This window comes from Cinclus cinclus, chromosome 14 (assembly GCF_963662255.1).
Source record: "Cinclus cinclus chromosome 14, bCinCin1.1, whole genome shotgun sequence".
Classification (NCBI taxonomy): domain Eukaryota; kingdom Metazoa; phylum Chordata; class Aves; order Passeriformes; family Cinclidae; genus Cinclus; species Cinclus cinclus.
The window spans coordinates 14,096,434-14,120,394 of record NC_085059.1 but is presented as its reverse complement, the minus strand read 5'-3'; the positions used below and the strand labels follow the sequence as shown (position 1 = coordinate 14,120,394).

Here is a 23,961-nt window from a genome sequence, read left to right as displayed (position 1 = left end):
TACCTAATAAATAGTCCCTGCTTCTTCTGAGGAGGAGGAGGGCAAATTTTCCATCTCGGGGGAAAACCTGTCCTGACACAAAGGTGGCTGAAGTCTCTCCAGGTGAAGGATAGAGCACTGGTGAGAGATGAAGAGAGGAACCAGGCTCTGTGTGCAGTGGCAGGTGCCTGCAGAGCAGCAGGAGCTTAACAGGGCTGTGTTGGTGTCAGGACTGGATCTGAGCAGGAGAATTAATGCTGTTTCTAGTGTCTCTCTCTCACTGTGGGACCTGCTGGGGATTAGCTCAGTAGCCTTTCTCTGATGGAGCAGTAACAGCCTCTGAGCTGCCTTACAACATATGAAAGAGCTGAATAGCTCTGGGATCCCCACTGGCTCTCAAATTGGCTCAGATTTGGCCAGTGGATTCAGAAGTTGTTATATGGGAGCAGGCAGCTGGACCCCTGTGGTGCAGCTGTATTGGCCTCATTTCTCTGGCAAGGCAGACTATGAAAAAGGAAAAAAAGGGTCACTGATGTTCCTGGAGCTGAGCAGAAAAGCACTGACAGTTCAGTGAAACACCTGAAAAAGTCTTTCCAAACCTGTGAGGAAACAGAGGGAAAATGCACTGTCCACTGGGACATGAGCAGAACAAAACTGGAGATGAGAAATGTACCTCTTATATTCACTTTTCTTGTGCTGTTCCCAGCAATTAAAAATCGTGAAACGGGGAAATTCGTTCTAAGTGAAGACAACTATGTGCCAGACTCCAAAGTATTTATTGACATGGGTGTGGAGTGGGAATATCGGAACGACGATGATAGAGAAACAGTGCAGACCATGGGGCCGCTGCGTCATGGAATAGTTATTCTGGTAAGTCAAATGAAAACCACCTTCCACAGAGCCATAATGGGCTAGCATATCATTCAGATTCCTCTTGTGAGTTACAAGAAGACATCTGCTTCAATTATAAGACAATAGAAGATGTATTTTAATTCCTTTCTCCCAGTTCATTGCTCTCTCTGAGAGCTGTTATAATTCAGGGTTATGTGTTGAGCAACCAGCTGTCCTGATTATGTGCTGTGGATGACATAGCAATCAGCCACTGAGTAAAGACTGCAGCTTACTTATCCTATCTGACATGTGAGCACCAATCAAAAAAAGGTCAGAGTGGTTCATATCAGCTATATCTAATGGTTCCTTCTCCCATCCTTGTTTTGAAAATTTAACCTGCAAAGGCAGATGCAGGATTCCTGTGCTTCCCAGCTTTCTTTTTCAGGGCAGAACCAGTTCCACAGTTCCCCAAACCACCCAAATATATTCTTTTTTCACTGCAAACTAGCAATAGACTTCAATTAGCAGGGGTAAGTTGATTTTAAATCCTCTGAAAACAACTGTAATGTGTTGATCTACATCAGCTGAAGTTCAAAGAAAGAATAAATACTGTGTTTCCAAAGGACCAATATTTTGCACTTTGTTCACGTTGAGTTTGTTTTCATGCATTTGTCTTAGTACAGTGCGATAACAAAACCTTTTTCAAATAGTCTATATTTCTGTCAAGGTTAAGTAAAAAGCTTTGCAGAATTCCAAGATTATCGTAAGAATGTTTTGTTTTATCAGAAATATAAGCAATTTTCTTTGCCACTTTTACTTATTTCTGCAGTTGAATTTGCTTTGTCTTTTAGTGGAACTATCTGTTATCATTTCAGTACAAAATTTCTTTCCTTTGTGATGGGATATGGAAAAAATTTAGTATCATGATGTCAGTCCAGGGCTGGCAAGGAAAATAAGTCTAAATCAACAACAGTCTTTCTTAATATGCAGTTTAGAAACTCTGTGTCATAAGTATTGGAGATATTTTTTCATCAGGGAAAAAATGTGTTGAGTGCAGCTAAAAGGTTGAAATCCCTCTGGGGATGTTTTTATATGTGAGCCATGATCGCTATTTCACGTCATCTCACAGATGACTGATATCTCCTCATATCAGTCTTCTATATCTTTTTTCTTTACATCTGCTTTTCTTATTAGGTGATTCCTCGTGGTGGTGCCAAGATAACTTTGACTTACAAGTACATGATCCATGAAGATTCCTTGAATGTAGATAACAATAATGTTTTAGAAGAGGACTCAGAGTCGTATGAATGGGCTTTGAAGAAATGGTCCCAGTGTTCAAAACCTTGTGGCGGAGGTAAAAACAAAACTACAGATCATTCAAAATTCATTAATTGCCACGAGACATTAAAGTTTCGTGGCCATACATTGCCAGAGTATGGGAGGAGTTTTATTTAAGTAATAGATAGTGAATGGGGTTAAAATCTGACTTAAATGGTTTGAGGGCAGATCTGGGCTGATTAATTTTTGATTTATGGTTATGAGACTGAAAAATTGGACACATATGATGAGGGTCTCCAAGCTGTCAAGGTGCTGAACCTCCAAGTGCCATGACGCAGCCCTTTGTAAATCTGCACCCAGTGATGTGGCCTTTGCAATGTCAGACTCCTTTTTGGGGCCAGATGTGAATGCCGATGCTGTTCCCCAGGCTGGTGGTCAGCTTGAAGCATTGGATTGTGGCTGGGCAGGTTTGCAGAATGTTTTTGAGATGCTGGATCTGGCTGTTATTTTCATTAAATATTGTTTAAATGTTATTTTCATTTTCATGGTGAGGCCACACCTTGAGTGCTGTGTCCAGTTCTGTCCCCTCAGTTTAGGAAGGACATGGAGACACTTGAGCACATCCAGAGGAGGCAACGAGGCTGGTGAGGGACTTGGAACACAAACCCAGTGAGGAACGGCTGAGGGAGCTGGGGTTGTTTAGCCTGGAGAAAAGGAGACTCAGGGCTGACCTTATCACTCTCTAGAATTTCTTGCAAGGTGTTTACAGTCAGGTGGGGTTGGTTTCTTTCTCCAAACAGCAACTGACAGAATGAGAGGACAGAGCCTTAAGCTGTGCCAAGGGAAAATTAGGTTGGATATTAGGAAAAAGTTTTTTATAATAAGAGTGATCAAGTGCTGGAGTTGTTTGCCCAGGGAGGTGGTGGAGTCACCATCCCTATGTGTTTGAAAAAAGACTGGATGTGGCACTCGGTGCCATGGTCCATTTAAGGTGTTGGGGCATGGGTTGGATTCGATGATCTTAAAGGTCTGTTGCAACCTTGAGATTCTGTGATTAAAGGAGTGAAGAATACAGGTGGTGAGCAATTATGGGGGTTAAATTTGTGTTGCAAGTGCAGCTTACTCCTCCTTTGGCAGCATGTTCATCTGCAGTTCCTACAGCAACCCTTGACAGAATTTGTGCAGTTCATCTGGAACTTGAGCCCTCTGTGAGATCTGCCAGTTCTGAGAGTCAGAGCAGTGTCTTTCCCCAGGCTACCAGTTCACCAAGTACGGCTGCCGCAGGAAGACCGACCACAAGATGGTTCATCGGAGCTACTGCGAGCTGATCCAGAAGCCCAAACCCATCCGCAGGGTGTGCAACCTCCAGGAGTGCTCCCAGCCCATGTAAGCATCCCTGACCCCAGCGCTGCTCCCTGGAGGTGCAGGGGGCATCAGCCCAGCCAGCAGTGTCACCTCAAGGAAGGTGGCTTTAGCTTCACCTTCATGGCCATTACGGACACCCAGGACTTTGAGGATCTCATGCTCTGTTCTGCTCATAGAAATATTCTTTCTGTGATTGCTGGTTCCTTCAACTTATGAAATAAGTTGTATTAGAAAAGGAGTGCTGTCCTGATCCAAACTTTTGTGTTCAGGCTGACTTGAAGTGATACAAAATAGACATAAATTCAATTTATACCAGCAGATTTTACACAGTGTGAGTTAACTATGTCAGAACAAATGGACAGAGTGCTACAGAAGACAACCAATGTCATCCAGTCTCTCAAATCCAAATCTTTATAAAGTTCACAGCATATTTTTGGACATTTAAACACAGGGAAAATATTTGACCTGTTAGATTTCTCTGGCTGCCCTTGTACCGCACGAAATGTCTGTCGTACCATCTTTTCTGCTCTACATAGTCTAGTGATAAAAAATATTTTAATTCACATTTTACAGGTAATTTTTTTGACTGGCAGCAGGTTGTTCCTGCCACACATAGGACTAATACATTCTTTGTGCCACTACTGCAACAAGAAATGAGTATGTTGATCCCAGCTTTTATCTCTGGGGGCTGAGTATAGGTTCCAGGAATCACAGCAAATAAATAGAACATACCACACAATATTTCCTGACTTCCTTTCAAAAAAAAAAAAAAAATTGAAAGAGAGAAAGGCAAGAAACTATGCCCCATAAACTCTGCATGGGTCAGAGTTGAATGTTTATTTATTGGAAAACTGAAGTAATGACCTAACTGTATCTCAGGCTCTCTGGAAAGGACTGTATCCTCCTTTCAGCTGCAAATATAATTGGGCCCAGGTACCACAAAGACTCAATAGGATCCTAAATTGTGCTTGGATCCCTGAAGTTTTCAGCTAGCTCTGTTTCCATAGAATGTCATCCAAACATTTTGCTCTTGTGCATAGGAGAGGCAATTATTAAGGGGTTTTACAAAGCTCTGGGGCACCCACTACGCTAATATGCTGCTTCTTCACTTCTGGGAAAAACTCATCTTTGTCTCAGAAGTCACCTCAGGATTCATGGCTCCACAGCTCTTGCCTTTCTTCACACCTGTATAATTTCTGTAGGTTACAAAGAGAAAATTGGGAGAAATTGTTACTTTCTGTTTAACAGGAATGTCTACTGCAGTGCCTTGTATTATTTTTTGACCATTTCCAAACCCAGGATTTTATGAGTACTTTAGGACAATTCCTTCAAGCTCAGGGTGTTTCTCCAGACTGTATATTTTTTGGTTAAGTTTATCCCATGAATACTGTTTACATGGAACCATATTTCCATCTTGCAGATCTCTGCACTCTGTAAATATTGATAGACTGCTGTAGGTCTTCACTTAATCATAACCAAACTTTCAGCAGTCTAGGTAAATTTCCTTTGATGCTGTCTGTCCCTGTTGTTCTTCTCTAAGTTCTTTACAATTTGTAGCTATAATTTGAGTTGGTTTGGGTGATCAGTGAGGGTTTCAACTATACCACATTGCAAACTGTAGATTTCATTTCTCAGTGGCCAAACTGATTTAGAAATTATGAGCTCAAACTTTCTAGTTTTCAGTGAACTTTTCTAGTTTATGATGATGAGGACCCTGATCTGCGCAAGCTCAGCAGTCACAGCAGTAGGTTTGCCAGTGCTTCAGCAGATTGAGTCTAACATGGCCAGGGGTATGGTCCATGGAGTGCCCAGATGTGGGCCAGACAGGAGCAGCATTTCTAGCCCAGATGTTTTGGCTTCACTTGTATGTGAACCAGCTGGTTCATGCTGCTTTGAGACAAGGCACATCCCATGCACCCAGACCTGGGAAGCTCAGCAGCATCCTTGGGTGGCTGCTTTTGACATAAAAGTGACTGTATTTTTATGTGCAGTCTTGGAAAGGGCAGCTTGAAATCAAAGCAAATACAGCAAAGTAAGAATAATGCTTATCTCAGAGACAATGAAAAGAGTAATATTGAATTATCTGGGTCTTATTAATGATATTTCAGGGGCAGTCAAATAACCCTCACTATAACTGCTTATGGGTTTTTTTCATATCTTCTCCTTTTTTCCATATTAGAACTAGTATTAACATCATGTTAAACCTGTGTTTAAGCGTTACAGATCAACAGTTTGAATTTTACTCTGCTCACTCTGTTTTCACCAACCCAGATGGGTTACAGGAGAATGGGAGCCCTGCAGCAAATCTTGTGGGAAGACAGGGTATCAGGTCCGGTCTGTTCGCTGCATCCAGCCCCTGCACGACAACACGAATCGCTCTGTCCACACCAAGTACTGCAACAACGACCGCCCAGAGGGCAGGAGGCCCTGCAACAGGGAGCTGTGCCCAGCACAGTGGAGAATAGGACCCTGGTCACAGGTCAGTCTCTTTCTGGAGGTCTCAAACAACTAATTTCTGACTGGGCGGAATGAACATGACAAGTAATGCCACTCCTGTATTTGTGAATAGATGGCTCGCATGTACAGTTGTTTGTTTATTGCTCAGACCATAGCTCATTCTTGGAGTATTTCACAATTTCATTGGAGTACCGCTAGAAGCAGCGAGCGGCTCTCCCTCTTGCTTCGTTACTGTAGGTACTGCAGTGGCTCAAATAATGTACCACGTCAGCTCAAATCAAGGGCAGTTTAAAATTGAAGAGCTGATTTCTAATCTGTTGTTTCCAGAGGGTGGCTGGGGTGTAACTGCTGCCTGTCCTTTCAGTGCTCTGTCAGCTGTGGCAATGGCACCCAGGATCGCCCGGTCCTGTGCCGGACCAGGGACAATGCCATCGGGCTGTGCAAGGAGAAAAAGCCAGAGACCGTCAGGATTTGCAGACTACCTCCGTGTCCCAGTAAGGGCTTGTCTTCAGTAGCTTCTATTACTTGTTGAAAAAAATAATTATTTCTTTATTTGCAACGCCTTCACTGGATTGATACTTGTGTGCTATGTCTGCCATGGGGGCACTTCTCCATAGTCCCTGTTTTGAGTAGAATTCTAAATGTGGAGCTGTTGTGTGGCCGATGGGCTTGTTGGGCATTCTTCTCCTGCTGAGGAGCACTGCTTGGCCTGGGACAGCCTGAGAGTCTGGGGCAGACCTCAGCACAGTGCCAGCAGCCAACAGGTGCTCTGGGAGAGGAGCAGTGCCTGAGTCCAGCCCTGCACCCTTGAGACCTGTGGGGCTTGGCAAGGGGCTGCTGGGCTGTGGCTAAGCAAGGATGCCTCTTTGCTTTCCCCACCTCCACCAACAGTTCCAGGCTTCTTTTTCATTCCATCAAACACAAGCTATCTGCAGGCGTTATCTAACTCAGTTTTTAGAAGCTGTAATTAATTTGTTCCTGGTTAATCCAGGGCAATATGACCTTTATCCTTGTTAGCTTTTCAGCTGTTTGCAAATTATACTTATGAGATCATTTCATATATTCCTATTATTAAGTCATTCATATTTTTCTTTTTTTCCTGATGTATTTCTCAGGGTAGCTTTTGATTCCTAATTATTAGAAGCAAGCTGTCAATTATAGTCTCCAATACAAAGATTTTAATGAGGCACTGTATCTAAACTAGACTGCATGTCTCTGGGGATGTGTGACACTGCCATCAGAAGTGCTGTTGGAGAACTGGCCCCTGGGCTGTCTTCAGTGTTGGCTGTGAAGTGCTGGGCACATGTTGTAGCGACCTCCCCAAACAGCACCTTCTGCCCAGAATCACATGTCTTGCTTGTAATCCTTCACTGGGCTCCTTCACAACTGGAGCCCACTCATTCTCTGAGCTTGTCCCCTTCTGACAGGGAAACAATTTAATGCTGCCTAACATGTGTTGTGTTGCATTTTTTTTTTCCTCTGTTCAAGGAAACGTTTCTGATCCTTCAAAGAAAACCTACATGATACAATGGCTGTCAAGACCTGACCCAGACTACCCCATCCAGAAAATATCTTCAAGTAAAAGACCCATTTATAACTCTGCCTTTGCCCTTAAATGCATGCCACATCGAATGTGGACTTTGCCTTTTGCTCTCTTCTTCTCTCTATGCGGAAAGTTCCCTTGACTTTGCCAAGTTTAAATCTTGGGCTGAATCTGTTTTTTCACACCAGGCACTCAGTGCTCGGTGTCTTTCTTCTCTGGAGCTTGCGTAGCACTGGTGGTGGAGGTCTTGAAGTGTTGGATGTGTGAAGTTGGATCTCCACAGTATGTTGCAGTCCTCTGAAAGGGAGCTGGGATCGGTTTGCTTGTTGCTTGGTGGTGGTGAAAAAAGGCTCTTAATGGCTCCTGATGTTCAGTTTGATAGCAAAACTGAGAACTTATTGTGAATGTGATCACATCACAATAATGACACCTTGTAGTGCTAAAGTTCTCCTTTATCTAAAAGCCCGAAATCTTGTAACTCTCTGATTTCAGTTTGCTGACAGGGTAGTCTGATGAGTGGAAGAATTTTTCATTCCATTTTCTTTTGTGGTGCTGTTGCTTTCCTCACCCTTGCTGCTCATTTTTTTATTCCTGACCCTCACCTTTATGTTTATGACCCGGGGAGGGCTCACTGGGAAACAGAAGCTGAGATTCTGTCGGTACTTTCCATGCTGCTCTGATGCAGTTGCTCTTGCCAGACTCCCAGTGGTTGTTTGGTGGGGTTTTTTTCTTGACAAAAGCTGCATTCATTTTTTCCATCGCACAATTTTTGCCAGTTTTGTGCATTTTCACTTTAGAAACAAGCCCAAAGCAGAACAGGCATGGTCCATGGTGAAGGTGGCTTGGTGGTGTTTTTCTTAACGTGGCAGAGGCAATACGATGTTTTCATTGACTATGATGTCTCCAGCTGCTCAGCATGGAGCTGTTTATACTCATTACATCTCTGGTCTTTTTTCACCATATGCATGTCTGACTTGACTGGTATGGTTGTGTGTGTGTGTGTGCGTGTGTGTGCTCTTAGATGTGTCAACTGGCAAACATAACAGTGTGAACTACTACAGAATTACCTCAATTTTTATTGCTTTTTTTGCTTAGGAGATGAATTTTAGAAAAATGCCTTAATGTTGAAATGTAAATGGCATTAATTTACCAGATCCAGCTTTAAATATGAACAGTACACTGGTACCTTGAGTTAATCTTCGTATGGAATGTTTTTACTTGAATGGTAACTATTGGAAGGCAGTAAATTAAATTGGAGGTTGATTTGCACAGTGCATATCCATATCTTCATCGAGACAGGATTGTGGCCTGACTTAATGAAATGTAACTGATATTCGTGCTTCACCTTCCGTGTTTGTTTGGAAGATTTGGAATTCACAAGTCATAAACTTCTTTGTGACAGTCAGTACCAATAGTAGAAATGTAAAATTGCAGTCTTGGAGCAATTTGCTACCTTATTGCTTTGATCATATTTTTTGGAAAAGTGGCATTTTTGAATCTTTGGGTCGTCAACAGTGTAGCACTTCAAACTTGTCATTATCATGTGATCACATATTTAAATTTTGCTGTTAATATTTCCTGAAACATGTTAACAATTTACATGACAAGGTGAAAAAGCAAAGACACGTATCTGGCACTGAATACTGTTATGTAAAATAATCGGTGTTTAACTGTATAAATATATTCATGACTGTTACCTTTAAATAGACAATGTTTAGTGATGTTTCAAGAGATGGGTGGCTATAGAGAATGGTGCAATAAGGTATCTGGGCATTGTGCACTATGTCTATATGCACTTTGGTTTATCAGGGATATTTTATTAGTGTTTTGTATGTATTTAACATAATATTAAAGATGTGCCAATTCAGTTTGCTTTTCAATATTTTTTATGAGACTAATGTGTACCAAAGTGACTGTGAAACTGATTTATTTTTTTCTTACTGATGTTTTGAATATATACTTCCAGTCTGTCATGCATACTGCAAGTAAAAATAAATAAAAGTTCAGCAAATCCGGATATTTTGGTTTGGACAGAGAATCAAAATTTCATTCTGGCATTGAGAAGTTGCAGAGTTTATTTATATAACTTATCAGATGTCACTAAACTTATTACATAATGCAGTTTTATTTCCATGTATTGTTAAGCTTGATATTGCATATTTTTGTTAGGAAAAAGGCATTTTTCTAAAGGTGCTGTTACTGATTCTTACAAAGCCAAGAACAGACCTGCCTTGTTAAAATCACATTTAAATATCATACCTGTTGGCTTTTATGATGGAAGCCATTTGGAGGAACGTGCATAAGGGTCATGTATCACAAGGCAAAATGTTCAAAGGGGACTCTTATGGGGTATGTAAAAATATATATAAATTGTATGGGCACATGCAGGCCTTTTTATGGAGCTGTGCATGCAGGTGTGAACAGTTCCAGCTCTTAAAAGGCTGGTTTGAAAAGCTCTCCAAAGCCAAGGTTCTATTCTTAGGTTCCTAAGGAAGGAGTCATTCCAGATCTCTAGAAGTATTTCAGTTTAGCATTTGAAAAACATGAAAATTACCTGACACATCCTCAAGCAGGAACTAGAATTTTGCTTTTCTGCAACAAAAGCAACCGTCAGGGCATAAATACAATATACAGGAGGTGTTTTCACTTGCCTCAGCCAGCAGTAGCATTTCAAAGCAGCAGCACCAGCTATTAGTTTATTTTAGACTGATATGTTTGCCAATGAAACACCCACGATGCCCTGTTTTGTTAACTGAGGATGAATGAAGAGCTGGCACCTACGCTTTCCAAATCCCCTTGGTATCGCTGAACCTGCTCTGCTTCTCTCCTTTGCTGTGAGGGTGCTGACACAAGCCAGTGCTCGTAGCAGGAGTGTGAAATGTGAGCTCCAGCTGAGGCTGAGAGCACTGTCTGCCATCGGGGGCACTCTAAATAAAGGCGAGTCATTGGAGTTACTCAGCCTTTACTGTAAGAGTAGGTGGAAAAGTAGTAAGAGCAGGGGGAGAGAGACAAGTGATTTCATCTCTGGCTCAGCACTCTGGTCTCAGAGAAGATGTTTTGTTATTGTTGATGCCAGGTGTTGGTCAGTCTGCTTTTCTCCTAAGCCCTCTGCTCTCCTACAAGCCCTCTGGCTCCTCTCTCAGCATGGGCTGCCTGTTGGGATTTTTCCTTCACTGCAGTGCCTTGCTCCATTACTTCATCCTGGAGACACAGGAGCTGAGGGGTGTTTGTAGGACAGACAGGCAGATTTCTCTCCAAGGAAGCTGCTAGACCCTCACCACCCATTTGCCACAAATTCATACAGTCCTATGCCTCCCCTGACCAGAAATCACAAGGGCTTGGGGAATCTCTGAGTAGGCTTCAGTTTACGTTTCCCAGGCAGGAGCACTTTGACCACTTCACATTTAATGCCTCAGCCTACAATTTGCCACCTGCATCTCAGCAAGATCAGGATCTGCCATTAACACCTTAATTATAGTGCAGATTGTTGTAACAGCTGTTGACAGCTTAAAGCTTATCGATTATCATTCTTTCTCGTTTATTACAGTCATTGACACAAAAATTAGGACTTTGACTGAGTCCCAGTCATTAATGCACTGGCTTGGCTCCATTGCACTGGAGTTTCTTGTTCCAAAAATATCAGCTCCCTTCTCGGAGGAGTAGAAAAGCCTCATGGTAAATGTACCACTTTTCTCTCAAACAAGAGGCATGCTGAGAAAACACTGCTGTTTTCAGAGTAGGGGTACCTGGCAACAATATCACTCCAACTAGTGGAGATGGATTAATTCTGAGAGTTACATGGTACACATCAAAATAGGATTTGACTTTCCTGAGACAGTACAGATAAATATAAATAAATATAAATATAAAATTTTAAATATAAATTAAATATAAATATATGTTACCCTAACTGTGGTTAGTCACTGTTTGGTTACAGAAAAGCATTAAAAGTAGCAAAGGGGGAAAAAATAGATTTCTTAATATAAAACTGGATGACTTTGTGGGAGTTCAATGTAGTTTTAGCAACAACACAGCACAATCAGTGTGTTTGAAGTTTAAACCAAGACAGTAACACAATTCATTGTGGCTTCACGGTCTTCAGAGTAGTGCTTCCAGGATGTGAAGGCAAAAATTCAAGTGTGATGGTCTAGAGCTTGGATGGGACTGGTACAAACAGTTCAGATCAGCTTTTGCAGCTCTTGAAGTGAATTGACTTTTAGGTTGAATATAAGCCTGCTTCTGCTTATAGAAGGCTCATTTGCCAGTTTCCCATCCTACTTTAAATATCAAACCCTCTGCCCACTGCCAAAGCTTCAGCTGTGTTTCTTTTTCTGATTAATGTGAAGATGTTCTTTATTTATCTGTTCCCTTTTTCTCTTTCAGAAGATCATTGTCAAGGAGACAAGTCAATGTTTTGTCGCATGGAAGTTCTCTCCCGTTACTGCTCCATTCCTGGGTACAATAAGCTGTGTTGCAAGTCCTGCAACACCTACAGCAATGTAACAGAGGACGGCAATGTAACCAGTGCCAATGTAAATAAGAATAATGTTATTGAGCAGGAGCTCCTGACAACCCTCAGCCCTCCCGTGGGAGTGTCCACCACACAGTCTGCCACCAGCCCTCCTCTGCTTTCCAAAACACGTGCACCCCCTTCCAATGCAACTGAGGAGCACCCAGAAATCAATGCAGTGGATGTTCCCTATAAAGTTGATGGGTTGGATAATGAAGTACCACAGCACAACATCATTACACGGAGGAGGCCTTATGAAAGGACAAGGAATCAAAGAATCCAGGAGCTGATCGCTGAGAAAATGAAGAAAGAGACTCTTAGGAAAATAAACTAAAATGGAAATAAGGCACAAATGACATTTTTCTCTTACAGAGATGTTACCAACATCATAATATTGGCCATCGTAGAGACTAAAAATGGGGGGAAAATCGAAGTGGTGCTATGGCAGAGAAACCAAATTCTCAAGCCTACTATGAATGGAAATGACAGATTGTTTCATAAGTGCTAATCTGAACACTTTGATGGCTAGGTTAGGTGTACAGGGTATGGCAGAGTATTAGTGCAATATCCCTACAGTGTCCCACTGAATCCAAACAAACCATATTACTTAGGTCAGGATAGCAAGTGTCTCAGTCATAGGCTCTTTAAAGTTTTCTATGCCTGCATAAAACTGCTTGGGAATAGTAATAGGAGTCACACTTACTATGGAAGAAAGCAGTCCCAAGACAAAACAAATCCCTTTAATTCTGACAAGCAGGGGTCAGCGCTCCTGTGATGCTTCTGTGCCTTGCACAAGCCCTGGCACTAACACAGCCTGCTTCAGGAAGGTTCTTAGGACATGCCAGGCTCAGTTTGGCTGACCTTGACACAGCTGCCTCTGTGGTCACAGCTCAGCATGTGCTCATGTAGCTTCCTGAACCAGGACTGTGTAAGAAAATACAGAGAAAATTCTGTGGCCATATATTTATGTGTAAATTAAAAACTGACAAACAGCAGTTTACATACGTCCATAAACAATTTCAAAGGATTCTCCTAAACTTTTGGATACATGCAAGACATTTAGTAGGGTAGATCTGGCCAACTTGGACTGACAACATCCTAATTTTTCTGTTTACAATTATCCATATTTTTAATAGTCTTTAAGTTCCTGTAATGCAACAGCCTCAGTGATCCTTATTGGTTGGTGCTTTTTTTATTGGTCTGATTTTTTTTTTCTACCCACATTCTGTTTAACTTAAAGATGACTGGTTTCTTGTTGTCTTTTCTTTGGTGCTTTGTTAAGACAAACTTATTTCCACCCCCCCACACATAGGATGCAGTTATTTTTGAGGAATTAATTTTGTATTCTCTTCCTTTCCTTAGGACAGCTTCATTGGTGCAGAAGTGAACAACTGTTTGCTGTACACACACACACACACACACACACTCACACACACACACACACACACACACACACACACGTGTATTCACAGCGCCAGGTCTGCCAGAAAACTTTAAGATGTGTAATCTGACAACCCTTTGAGTACTTTTTTTCCCCTTAGGGTCATCATGGTTTTCATAGGTCATTTTGAATTCCTGGTTGGAGAACAGAAGATGAACTCAGCTTGGCTCTAACACTGCTGAGACAGGGAGCATGGACTGGTTCCTGCTGTGGGTGGCATCTGAACAGTTTTTTCCTGGCTTGGATTCTTCCATTTGTTTCTTCTTTGCTGGTAAATCTCCTGCAGAGCCCATGGCTTCCCTGAAATCCTCTCTTTACTGCTAGGTAGGTCTGGTGGCTCCAAGTTCAGATTTTCCAGTCTGAGAGGAAGTTCTCACTCTCTAGCCTGAGCTGGTCCTGGTTTGAAGCAGCACCAGCAATAAGCCTGTATATAGAGTCACAAAATTATTGGGAATGTGCTGCATTCCCAGCAATGTGTGAGCTCTTCTCTGGCCCAGCTGCTGGCAAAGAGCTTCACAGGCATTGCAGGGTGAAGCACATGTGACTCCCTGTGACCCTGCCTTCTGCCTTTGATCACCACGACTGAATGAGCTGCACAGTCTCCAGTTGCAAACCAGCCATTCCAGCTAAAAAGCAGGCAAGAGCCTGCAGGAACCTCAAGCTTTACAGCATCTACCTGTGGGACTGTTTTGGCCTGAACTGTGGCCAGAAGTTTTTGAAGCACAAGACCTGGTCTAAGGAAAATTCTTCATGGATATACTAGCCCAAGCAGAGAAGGAATGTTTTCAGCTGGTGTTGTGCTATCAAGTGCCCTTTCTTACACAGGATCAAGGTGATGATACACTTGGAGCAGCTCAGATAGCGCAGGGATGAGAGATACACTGAAGAACATGAAAACCGGGAAGCCCAACAGGCCTGCTAAGAGTCCAGAGCATTAGGAAACATCTCCTGGGCCAAGCAGATGTGGTTGCAGATGTAGAAGCAGCAGCCAGCACAAAGCAAAAGTTCTTATTCTGGTTTAGAGAAGTAAAACTCTGGCTCTGCAGTTTGGCAGCACAGCAGGATGAGTTCTACCACAGGTTTTCACTCCTGGGGCATGGAGTGTTCTCCTGCCAGCTAAAGGGTACTTGTCCTTAGTGCCCTGTGCCCATAGTGATTGTCCTTAGTGCCCTGTCCTTGTCCTTAGTGCCCTGTCCCAGCCCTGCTCCGTGGCCTACCAGCTGTCACACAGCCCCAGTGCACGGGCATGCCCCGGGAGCCTTGTGCCAAGGGATTTGTGGTTGTCTACAGATGGGACAAGTTTTAATAACAGTGTAGGGTCAGGTCACGTCTGTGCACAACAGCAGGAGTAGTAATGAGCACTGAAGGGAAAACAAGCCCACCATTCTATTTATAAACAAGGAAGACATGTTCTAAATCAACATCATTCCAGCTGCTGTGCTATGGCAGACACAAGCTGTAGCTGGGCTCCCAGCCTATAGTCATAGTAATTCTTGCCTTCCACATTTCCTTAACCAGATGTGGTTAGCATAAAACTCATATTTTCCCCTTCAAGTTAATATCATTTTAGCTCTGTGGACAATAAAAATAAATCACAACCCCTGCTTTTTCATAGACTAGAAGCTCAACCAAGCATATGAAATTTAGGGAAAACCCTCAAAAACCCAAAGATAGAAAGGAATGGAGCTGGATTTACGCAGATGGGGAGGTCAAAGTTTGCTGCCTAGAGGGTACCAGTCTTACTCTCAGGGACTTTTTTCAGACCCATTGCTCCAATCCCCTGAGGTAACTCATCTAATGGATTCTGTTCTGCCCTAACTTCTGGGATAGGCTCAGTCAACCAGGCACTGTGAAGAAAGTGCGCAGGAAGCAGTGCCCTCAGCTCAAAAAAGCCTTTTTCCAGATAAAGTGGAAAGTTCTGCTGCCTCAGGGAGCAGGAGCTTCCTCCTGGAGGGCTGCTCTGGTGCTATGTTAGGTCTGGTGATCGTTGGGAACCCCATACAATGCCTCGTGGCATCTGCATTTTGGAAGTGCTTGTTCCCTTCTCATTCTCACCTTTTGGGAGTTTTAATTTAATTTGTTTCTCAGTGGTTTAAATTCTACTGAGTATTTCTCTAGCTGGTTTTTTTTGGGGAATACTAAACTACTTGAAGCAGCAGCTTCAGTCTGCTTTGCTCAGGACATTGAGAGGCTGATGGACCACCTCTTTAAGGAGCAGGAGCCACCAACTGCCTTCTGTTCACACTCTTCCTCTATGAGGAGAGGGGAACTAAGTCTCTTCAGACCAGGAAAGATGCCTTCTTTTCCAGCTACCATGGGTTCTTCAGAGGGTGGGCTTTTTCAGCAGTTCCCCAAGAACATGTACATCACTTCTACTGGAAAACACAACACATGGCTCTATTGATAAAAGAAAAAGCAGCCCCAGACAAAAGGTGGGAGTTTTCTCTCCTGAGCTGATCTCATTTCTGTGCCATCAGTGGAAAATTTGGTCATTTTTTTGTTTGGTTGAACTTTGACAACTGTTTAATCTTCTCTACAATGCTGCAATTGGGCAAGAGCATCATCAGTTGATCTTCTGTAACTGGTTTGCTGTTGTCCAGGTGCTGCATTCTCAGACATAACAAGCCAAAAGTGGTATTTTAACATAATCTAATCCCCAGAAACTAAAGCAGGTTTATAAACAAATAGATTCCTGCAGAGATCACCTCAGACAGCCGAGAGATAAGGTAATGTGCTCCACAAAGCAATATTACTTATGATCTAACTGTGCAAGTATACAGTTTTCTCAATTGTCATTTTTCTGGATGTCTAAACTTAAAATCCAAGTGACAGCTTTTCATGAAAAAAAAATCCCCAAATAAATTCTGGTTTCTTTGGCTTCAGTCATCTGCCATTTTTTTCCACCATAATTTCTCTAAAATTTCTGTTATCTATTATGAATGCATCACTTTTTATATTCATATATCCATTCAATATTTAGTGTCTCACAACACCTCCATAGAATTGCTTTCAGGTATTTTGAGAATTCTAGAAATGGTGCTTTACCAGTACTCAAAGGGTTTTATGTTTTATTTTATTACATAATGCATTTAATGTCTTATTTACTCACCTACAATGCACAGTATTAGCTATGTTCATCTGAATATCTATATGCAAATTCCATTCACTTACATATGCCTTAACAGAAATTGCAATAAATAGCCATTTCTTGTATATTAAAAATGTATATACAAATTAGAATCTTTAATTTTATAATTTATTAAATTCAAATGTCTGTGTTCTTTTGCAAAAAGTGTTTGGCTTTTCCCTGTGCTTTTTTCATTGAATTGATCTTATGCAGAGATGCTGGAGGACAAAGAACCAGCATCTTCAGGTTCAAAACAACTTAATGAAGTGGGATTGGGATACACTTGCTGCCAAAGTCCTACATCCTTGTTACAACATCCATTATCCAAGGCTAAATATCACGAAGTCACTGGACCAAAACCTTAGTTGATAACTACACAGAAATTTATCAGACTCACTTTAACTTGCTTGAAGCCCAAATCCATCCATGTATCATCTCTTCAAAAGACTCAGTTATTTGGGCTTCTGTTCACGACTGATGACTGAATTCTGCTTTGCATGCCCTCTTGATAAAGTAATTGCTCTTTTCCATGAAATTCTTTTGCACACATTCTCCTGCCATATCCTGCACACTTGCAACCAGGTTTCCTTTAAAACGTAATTGAATCTTACCCATCTGATTGAAGTTTGTTGCTTGAGAATTTGAAAAATCCCTTCTTACTGTAATTATTCAGTGAGCGCCATGCAGTGCATTCAAGTCCACTGTTCTTTAATCAGGTAACGAGCCACCTCAACATTTTCCATCTGGAAAAGTAATTTACATATTTAAATGCCCCAATAAAACAGTTGACAAGCCCAAACATGGGGTTCATTTACTGTGCTAATTCCTGCAGCATTTACAGCTGTGGCAAGGGTCATATTTAATTGCCTTTTTCTTTCATAGATTTTGACATTTTTAGAGTGGCCATGGCAAAGGGTCTCATGACCACACCCCAGACACGAGAGACACTCAAGGTGGGGTCAGACATGTCCAACACCTCTCCCTTGCCCTGGTCTTGCTCTCTCTCTCTCAAATGCCAAAAGATGACACCCACAGGAGGCCTTCTCTTCCTTTTCTGCCCTACATCAGATTTTTAGCCCTTTTCACCATTATCTGGCTCTGAGAAAAAAATACTTTTAAAAGGCAGCTCAAGGAGCTGCAATTCCAGGCTGGGAAAGCAGTTTTCTGGTTATTCTTAATTACACCAGGCAGAAGGCAGCCCCTCCAAAGTGCCATGCAAGTTTGACTCCCCTTTCCCACAGTGAGGGGGCACAGGATGATTTCCAGCCTCCCACAGGCTGTTTCTGGCTCAACGCTTGGCTTTGCTCACAGGAGTCAAAAATGCTGCAGAGCCTTCCTTGGAAGATAAATGCCTGGAAACTCCCCTAGAGCTGTGCGTGTGTGCACTGCCCACCTTTGCTCTCTGCCCCCTCCCCACCACCTTTCCCATTCCCTCCTCCTCCTTTAGCACCTTCCCCAAGGCCAGGAGCCATGGAGCCACAGAACCGCGTCGAGAAGGAGCAGCACTTCTAAAATCTCATTACAGCAAGGAGCAGAGCAGGATGACAGGCGTGGGAGAAGCCTTATCCTTGTTAACCTGCTGGGTTTGATGCTCCATCAGCAGAGTGCTGCCACCAGCACCCCCCCGGAGATGAAGCCGAACGGAGCAGCCCCGGGTTCTGAGCAGCCGGGGATGCTCCGCCTCGGTGGAGTCACCACTAGATGGTGGCACGGCACAAGGAGAGCCATTATGAACCGGCCGCTGGGCTGGGATCCCAGCCTGGAAAATCCCCTGATCCGGTGAGATGCGCTCAGGAAGGACCAGATGGAATAAAACCCACTCGGCTCAGTTCCCATCACAGTTGTGGGTGTAATAGAAGGTGCTGCTGTGCTGCTGTCTGTGCCCTGACTGTGGCAGGGGGCTGGAGAAGGAATCCTGCAGGAGAGAAACACAGACAGCGCCTGCAGTGGAGAAATGATCAATCCCACCACCCAAACCACTGAAAATAACTCAGGAGTAAGTTTTCTGGGGTTGTTATTTCTTAGGGCATCTAAACACATCGCAGTCCCTCCAGAAGGAAGTTTAGAGGTCAGTAACATTACAGGAGGTTCCACTGGTGATTGCAATTTAATGTTTAAAAATATTTTATTAAAGAAACACAACAGCTATGGAAAGATAAACCTGTTTTGGGTGACCCGGGGTTTCATGTGACCTCAGGCAGGAGAAGGTTTTCAAGTGATGGCAGTGCTGCCCTCACTGAGACCTGCAACAATTCACTGTGCTCAGCACTCCAGGCTCTTTGTGTGGTGTGTCCAAGAGGCACCAATCCACAGCAGTGTTCAGGCGTTCTGGGACATGTATAATCTAAAATGATGATGAAAAATGCATCCATGCAAAGATAAAATTTAATCGGGGCAGATCAGTTATGCCAGAAATAAAAATGTTCATATTATTTTAAATAAATAACCCGGGACAGATTCCCAGGGGAGGTTGCCAGTGAGTTGTCACCACGGTTTGGACTTCTGAGACTTCAAAGTATTTTAAGAAAAGTCTGCACTGGCACAGAACTCCCTCTCTCTGCTGGCCTTGAGCAACCACTGCCAATGAAGCCATGGCCATGTCATAGCCTAGAAACTCCCAGCAAAGGATCACCAGAGTCATTTTCCAGCGTAATTAAATTGCAGTGATACTAAGTACCTAAATCCCTCTGAGCCTTTGCAAAGGCTCCCGACAGGATGGAGAGCTCAGGTTCTGCAAACAAACCTTGTGCCCTGTGACAATGTGCCTGAGTCACCCAGCCCTCACAGAAACTGGTTCCTCACCTGCAAAAAGCAAGAAATAGCCAGGAACTCCCAGAAAATCTGTGTGCATCAGTGACAGTGTTGGCACACATAACCACCACCACTTGCTGTGTGAGCTGCAGTCAAGGCAACAGCTGTGGGGGCAACAATTCCAACCCAACTCTGTCTAGTTCCTACAAAAACAGCTCATTAGTAGCTCATGGCAGTATCTTCAATATCTACTGTAGTGGCTGCTTGCTGCAATGCACAGGAGATTAATGGGATGAGACATGTAATTAGAGAACACAAATCATCTGGAATCTGGCACAAATCAGGTTAAAACATTTTCCTTTCCTAAACTTTTAATGACAAACATGGAAACATAGAATTGCAGAATGGTTTGGAATGGAAGGGACTTTAAAGATCATCTGGTACCACCCTTCTGCCATGGGCAGGGACACCTTCTGCTAAACCAGGTTGCTCCAAGCCCCATCCACCCTGACCTTGAACATTTCCAGGAACCCACAACCTGTGCCTCAACACACAATAAAGATTTTCTTCATAACATAAATCTCTCCTCTTGATTTAAAACGGACCCCCCTTGTCCCATTCAAAATCTGCCCTGTAAAAAGACACTCTCCCACCTGCAAGAGAGGAGCAGCTCTTCCAGGTTGTTGATGCACCTTCAAGGAGGGCCTGCACTGAGGTGTGGAGATGCTCAGTGTCATGTTAACCCTGTCCCCCTGCCCTGGCAGGAGCCAACAAGCAAGCATCAAAAATACCCAGAGAAGAGTCACCTGTTACATTTACCCCACTCTGCTAAACTGTGTGGATTTCCCTCAAACTGGAAGCATTCAAAAAACCCCCAAAACTAACAAACATAAAACAAAACCAAAAAATAACTGTCAGCATTTATATCTCAGACACTCAACCAAGCCCTGCAGAACTAACAACTGTTTTTTTTCCTTTGCAGCTCAGTCACTGCTGCTGTTGTTTTCTTTTGTCATTAATCCCATTTGGTGACAATTTTCATGCACCCAGGAATGCTGAATCACTGCACCCTTGGAGAGTATAAATACAGGAAACTGGGATGATTTATCCAGAACCATCTTCATAACTTCTTGGGAGAAACCTATGGCATTCTTGCAAAAAGCATTCAAACTTGCACCTTGTTCCTTTTAAGTTAAGATTTTTTGGAGGCAGCTGATGAAAGAAGAAACCAAATGGCCGTGGTTGAGGTAAAAAAAAAAAAAAGGTATATTATTATGTATGTTATGTTATGTTATGTTATGTTATGTTATGTTATGTTATGTTATGTTATGTTATGTTATGTTATGTTATGTTAATCCCTCCCATCTGGATGTTCTGTTCACTCTGTCAGACCTTTGAGAAGGAGGCAACTCCAGCAAGGAGGAGAGACTTACCAGGTTCCATCTTGAAGACTTTTTTTAAAGAGAATGTATCCATGCGCATCTGCACATGTGGAGTTTGTTTCCAGATCAGAGATCTTCTTCACAAAAAGTTCTTCCCAAGCTCCATACTGCAGCTGCTTAGCATAGCTGGTGTCTGAGGGGTTTTTTTTCTTTTGATGACAATCGTTTCATGCAAGCAAGAAGGAAAAATTGAAGCTCTGAGTTACTACAGCATGATCCCAGCTGTTAGTGAGTTTAATGAATGAAGGTTGTGGGCCATTTCAGCTAAATTCAGCTGTTTGGCACCACAAGTCCAGAAAAACAGCTTAAGTTTACATACCTGTTATATTGAAATGCTAAGCAATGGCTATTTCCAGAAAATAATCTGCTTGGAACTGTATCCTGAAGGGATGCACAAGTCTGTTGAGCTGCTTATTTCTTTTTACTGGAGATAAAGAAAAGCCCTGAATGATGAATGTGGGCTTGGGTGACTAAATCGGCTGTTGGAGCCAATTCCAGTCTGGATGCTGGCAACACAGACTATTTGCATTAAAACTAAAGCAGTGATTTTTAATCTAGGATTTTTGCTTTTCTCTTCAACTCTCCAGCAGGTCAGGACAGGTGTTGTGGGGAGCAGCACGGCTCAGAAATGCAGTCGTACACCCTGGCCTGGGCACACAGGAATGTTGTGTGGGATGGCTATTCCCCAGGAAAGAGCAGCAGCTGTTGGGGCTGCCTCTGAGGACAGTGTTGGGAAATAAGTACAGAAGGAAGATTCTGCTGCAGCATGACAATTCATCTTCCCACACAACATGATGCTGCAAGAGAGGCTATGAGAAGGACACCAGGGTTACTCCAGAACTGCAATCAGTTTGCAGCATGTTAATAAGCTAGGAAACAAAGGCAAATCACTTCTGCCCAGGGAACAACAAGGTCAGATGCTGCCAGTCCTCCTACTGTCCTCCAAAAGCAATTTGCTGTAATGCACTTGTATGGTCTCAGAGAAACGTGAACAGGGATGATAGTGGAAATAGTGGGAGAGGGGGCTTGGAGAAGCAGAGCCCTGGGAGGTGCCTTTGCAGGGCCAGCTGCTGCTGTGCCTCCACAGCAAAATGGATATAACAGCTCAAACCAGGGACGTACAGCTTAGCCCAGGGATGTAGAACTCAGCCCATGGATGTATAGCTCGATCCAGGGATGTACAGCTTGGCCCAGAGATGTACATCTTGGCCAAGGGATGTAGAACTCAGCTCATGGATGTACAGCTCAGTCCATGGATGTACAGCTCAGCTCGTGGATGTATAGCTCGGCCCAGGGATGTACAGCTCTACCTGGGGATGATGTATAGCTCAATCCAGGGATGCACAAGCACTGCCCAGAAATGCTCTGCTCAGAGCAGAATGGGAGCAGGGACGGAGGAGAGCAGAGAGCAGCACTAATGAAGCTTCAAACCCCCTCCGCCTCTTGGGCAAACCAGCACAAATTTGTTCACAAAATAAGGCAGAGAAGGAGGAAAAACAGCCCCGAACCCTAAGGATTCCCCTTTCAGCAATAAAGCATGAAGGAACTACTGCTCCTCTTCTCCCACCGCAGCTTGGAGCATCGTCAGCCCTTCCCCTCCCGCACCACGGTCCCGGAGCCGCAGTCCCTCGCACAGGGGGATTCTCGCCGGGCGATGACCGCAGGGATGCGGTGGTCAGTCAGTCCTGGCGGGGCCGCGGGCTGCCCCGGCGCCCGCGGGCTGCGGCTCGGGCAGGGCAGGGCAGGGCAGGGCAGGGCAGCCAGCCAGACGGATATATTTAGCAACAGCAACAAAACAGGCAGCGGGATCAGCTGACTGAGGCAGGGAGCCGGCGCACGGGTTAGTGTTAGACAGCGCATCTCCCGTGCTGGAAACAGGGAGGAGGGAGCGGGGCAGAGCCGCGCAGCCAGGGGAGACGACGGCCGCCCGTGCCCGCACCCCGCAGGTAAGGGGAGGGGGCCCTGCCAAGGGCTGTGTGCTGGGGGTGGCCAGGAATATGCGGGATGCTGGAGCCAGTGGTGCTCAAGGCATGGTGGAAGGGAACCTGCAGGGCAGGGGGTCCTGCTCCCCGGGAGCCGCAGGTGACGGGAGGTGACCTCGGCCGTGCCAGCGCGGTGCCCGGGGAGAAGGGGAGCGCATCCGGGCGGGACCTGGTCCATCCCATCATCGGAAGAGTTTTACTGCAAATAGGTAATTTCATTTCCTTCCGGAGGAAGGGCGTGTTGGCAGGACCGAGTTACTGATGGGCGCTATCGTGATTTAACACCGCATGCCCTTGTCCCTTACCGGGAGCATCCGGCCGCTCGCGTTGCCGGGCCCAGACTCTGACACTGCCGAGCTCAGACAAGGGCTGGGAGGGAAGGAAGGAACAAGCCTTTTCTTTAAGGCTTGAAGACATCAGAGAAACAGAGCAGGCAGGGAAAAGGATAATAAAAAGGCCCTGAGGTTTAAAACAAGCATCTCCTGCTCTCAGATCAGCAAATCCCAGCTTGGGTAGCTTTAGCAGTAGCACCTGAGAAAAGCCAGTGAGGGCCAGCAGCAGCCTGAGGAGGGTTGGGCAGCCAGCGAGCTCTACCCTGGGCTCGGCAGGAGCCGCTCATTTGTGCTCCCTGTGTGATCTGCAGCTTTGCAGGGAGGTTCAACAAAGCAAGATTTATTTCCAGCAATGACAAGCAAAGCATTAAAATAGCTAGTAAAGCACTTTTGCGTTTAATCACACAACAAAGCTATATTGTGTCTGCAGATTAGTCACATACAAATTTCATTGGGGGAAACAGTTAAAAAAAAAAAATCCAGGCTATGTAGTCATTTCTGCCAGAAGGGGAGATGAAGCAAACCAGAGGGGGGAGTGTTTGGAGGAAAAAAAAATCAGTACAGTTAGAAAACACTGCAGCACAAAATATACTGAAATATTTGTAATTCAATATATTTAAGAGAGTAGTGGGAGCCGTTTACGGAAATCCATCCTAAAAGGAGTTGAGGATGACTATTGGAATATGAAGGATATGAATTAAATCCCAATGACTCTATGTAAGCACTCAGGGTAGGACCTAGCTAACCATAACTACATTTATGAACTACCGACAAAAGTGACTGTGCATTCTCACCTACAGCTTCTAGGAGAGACCACTGTAATGTTGCTTTACTTAGGTGGTGCTCCCCATAGGGGCAGGGCAGCTCCTCTCCTGTTGGGTTCAGCTCCTGCCTGCTTGGACTAAGGGTGAAGTCAGAGCCCT

General features: G+C 43.9%; 1 protein-coding gene across 1 annotated transcript in view; it reads left to right on the top strand.

Moving 5' to 3' along the window:
* The window catches only part of ADAMTS2 (ADAM metallopeptidase with thrombospondin type 1 motif 2), a 168,290-nt gene extending 155,993 nt beyond the window's left edge, over positions 1–12,297 (top strand). The window contains exons 16-22 of the mRNA XM_062501880.1: positions 686–849; positions 2,005–2,164; positions 3,342–3,474; positions 5,725–5,932; positions 6,275–6,404; positions 7,399–7,488; positions 11,837–12,297. Of these exons, the coding sequence (XP_062357864.1) occupies positions 686–849; positions 2,005–2,164; positions 3,342–3,474; positions 5,725–5,932; positions 6,275–6,404; positions 7,399–7,488; positions 11,837–12,297 (1,346 nt within the window). The remainder of the gene's footprint in view (positions 1–685; positions 850–2,004; positions 2,165–3,341; positions 3,475–5,724; positions 5,933–6,274; positions 6,405–7,398; positions 7,489–11,836) is intronic.
* The last annotated feature ends 11,664 nt before the right edge of the window (positions 12,298–23,961 follow it).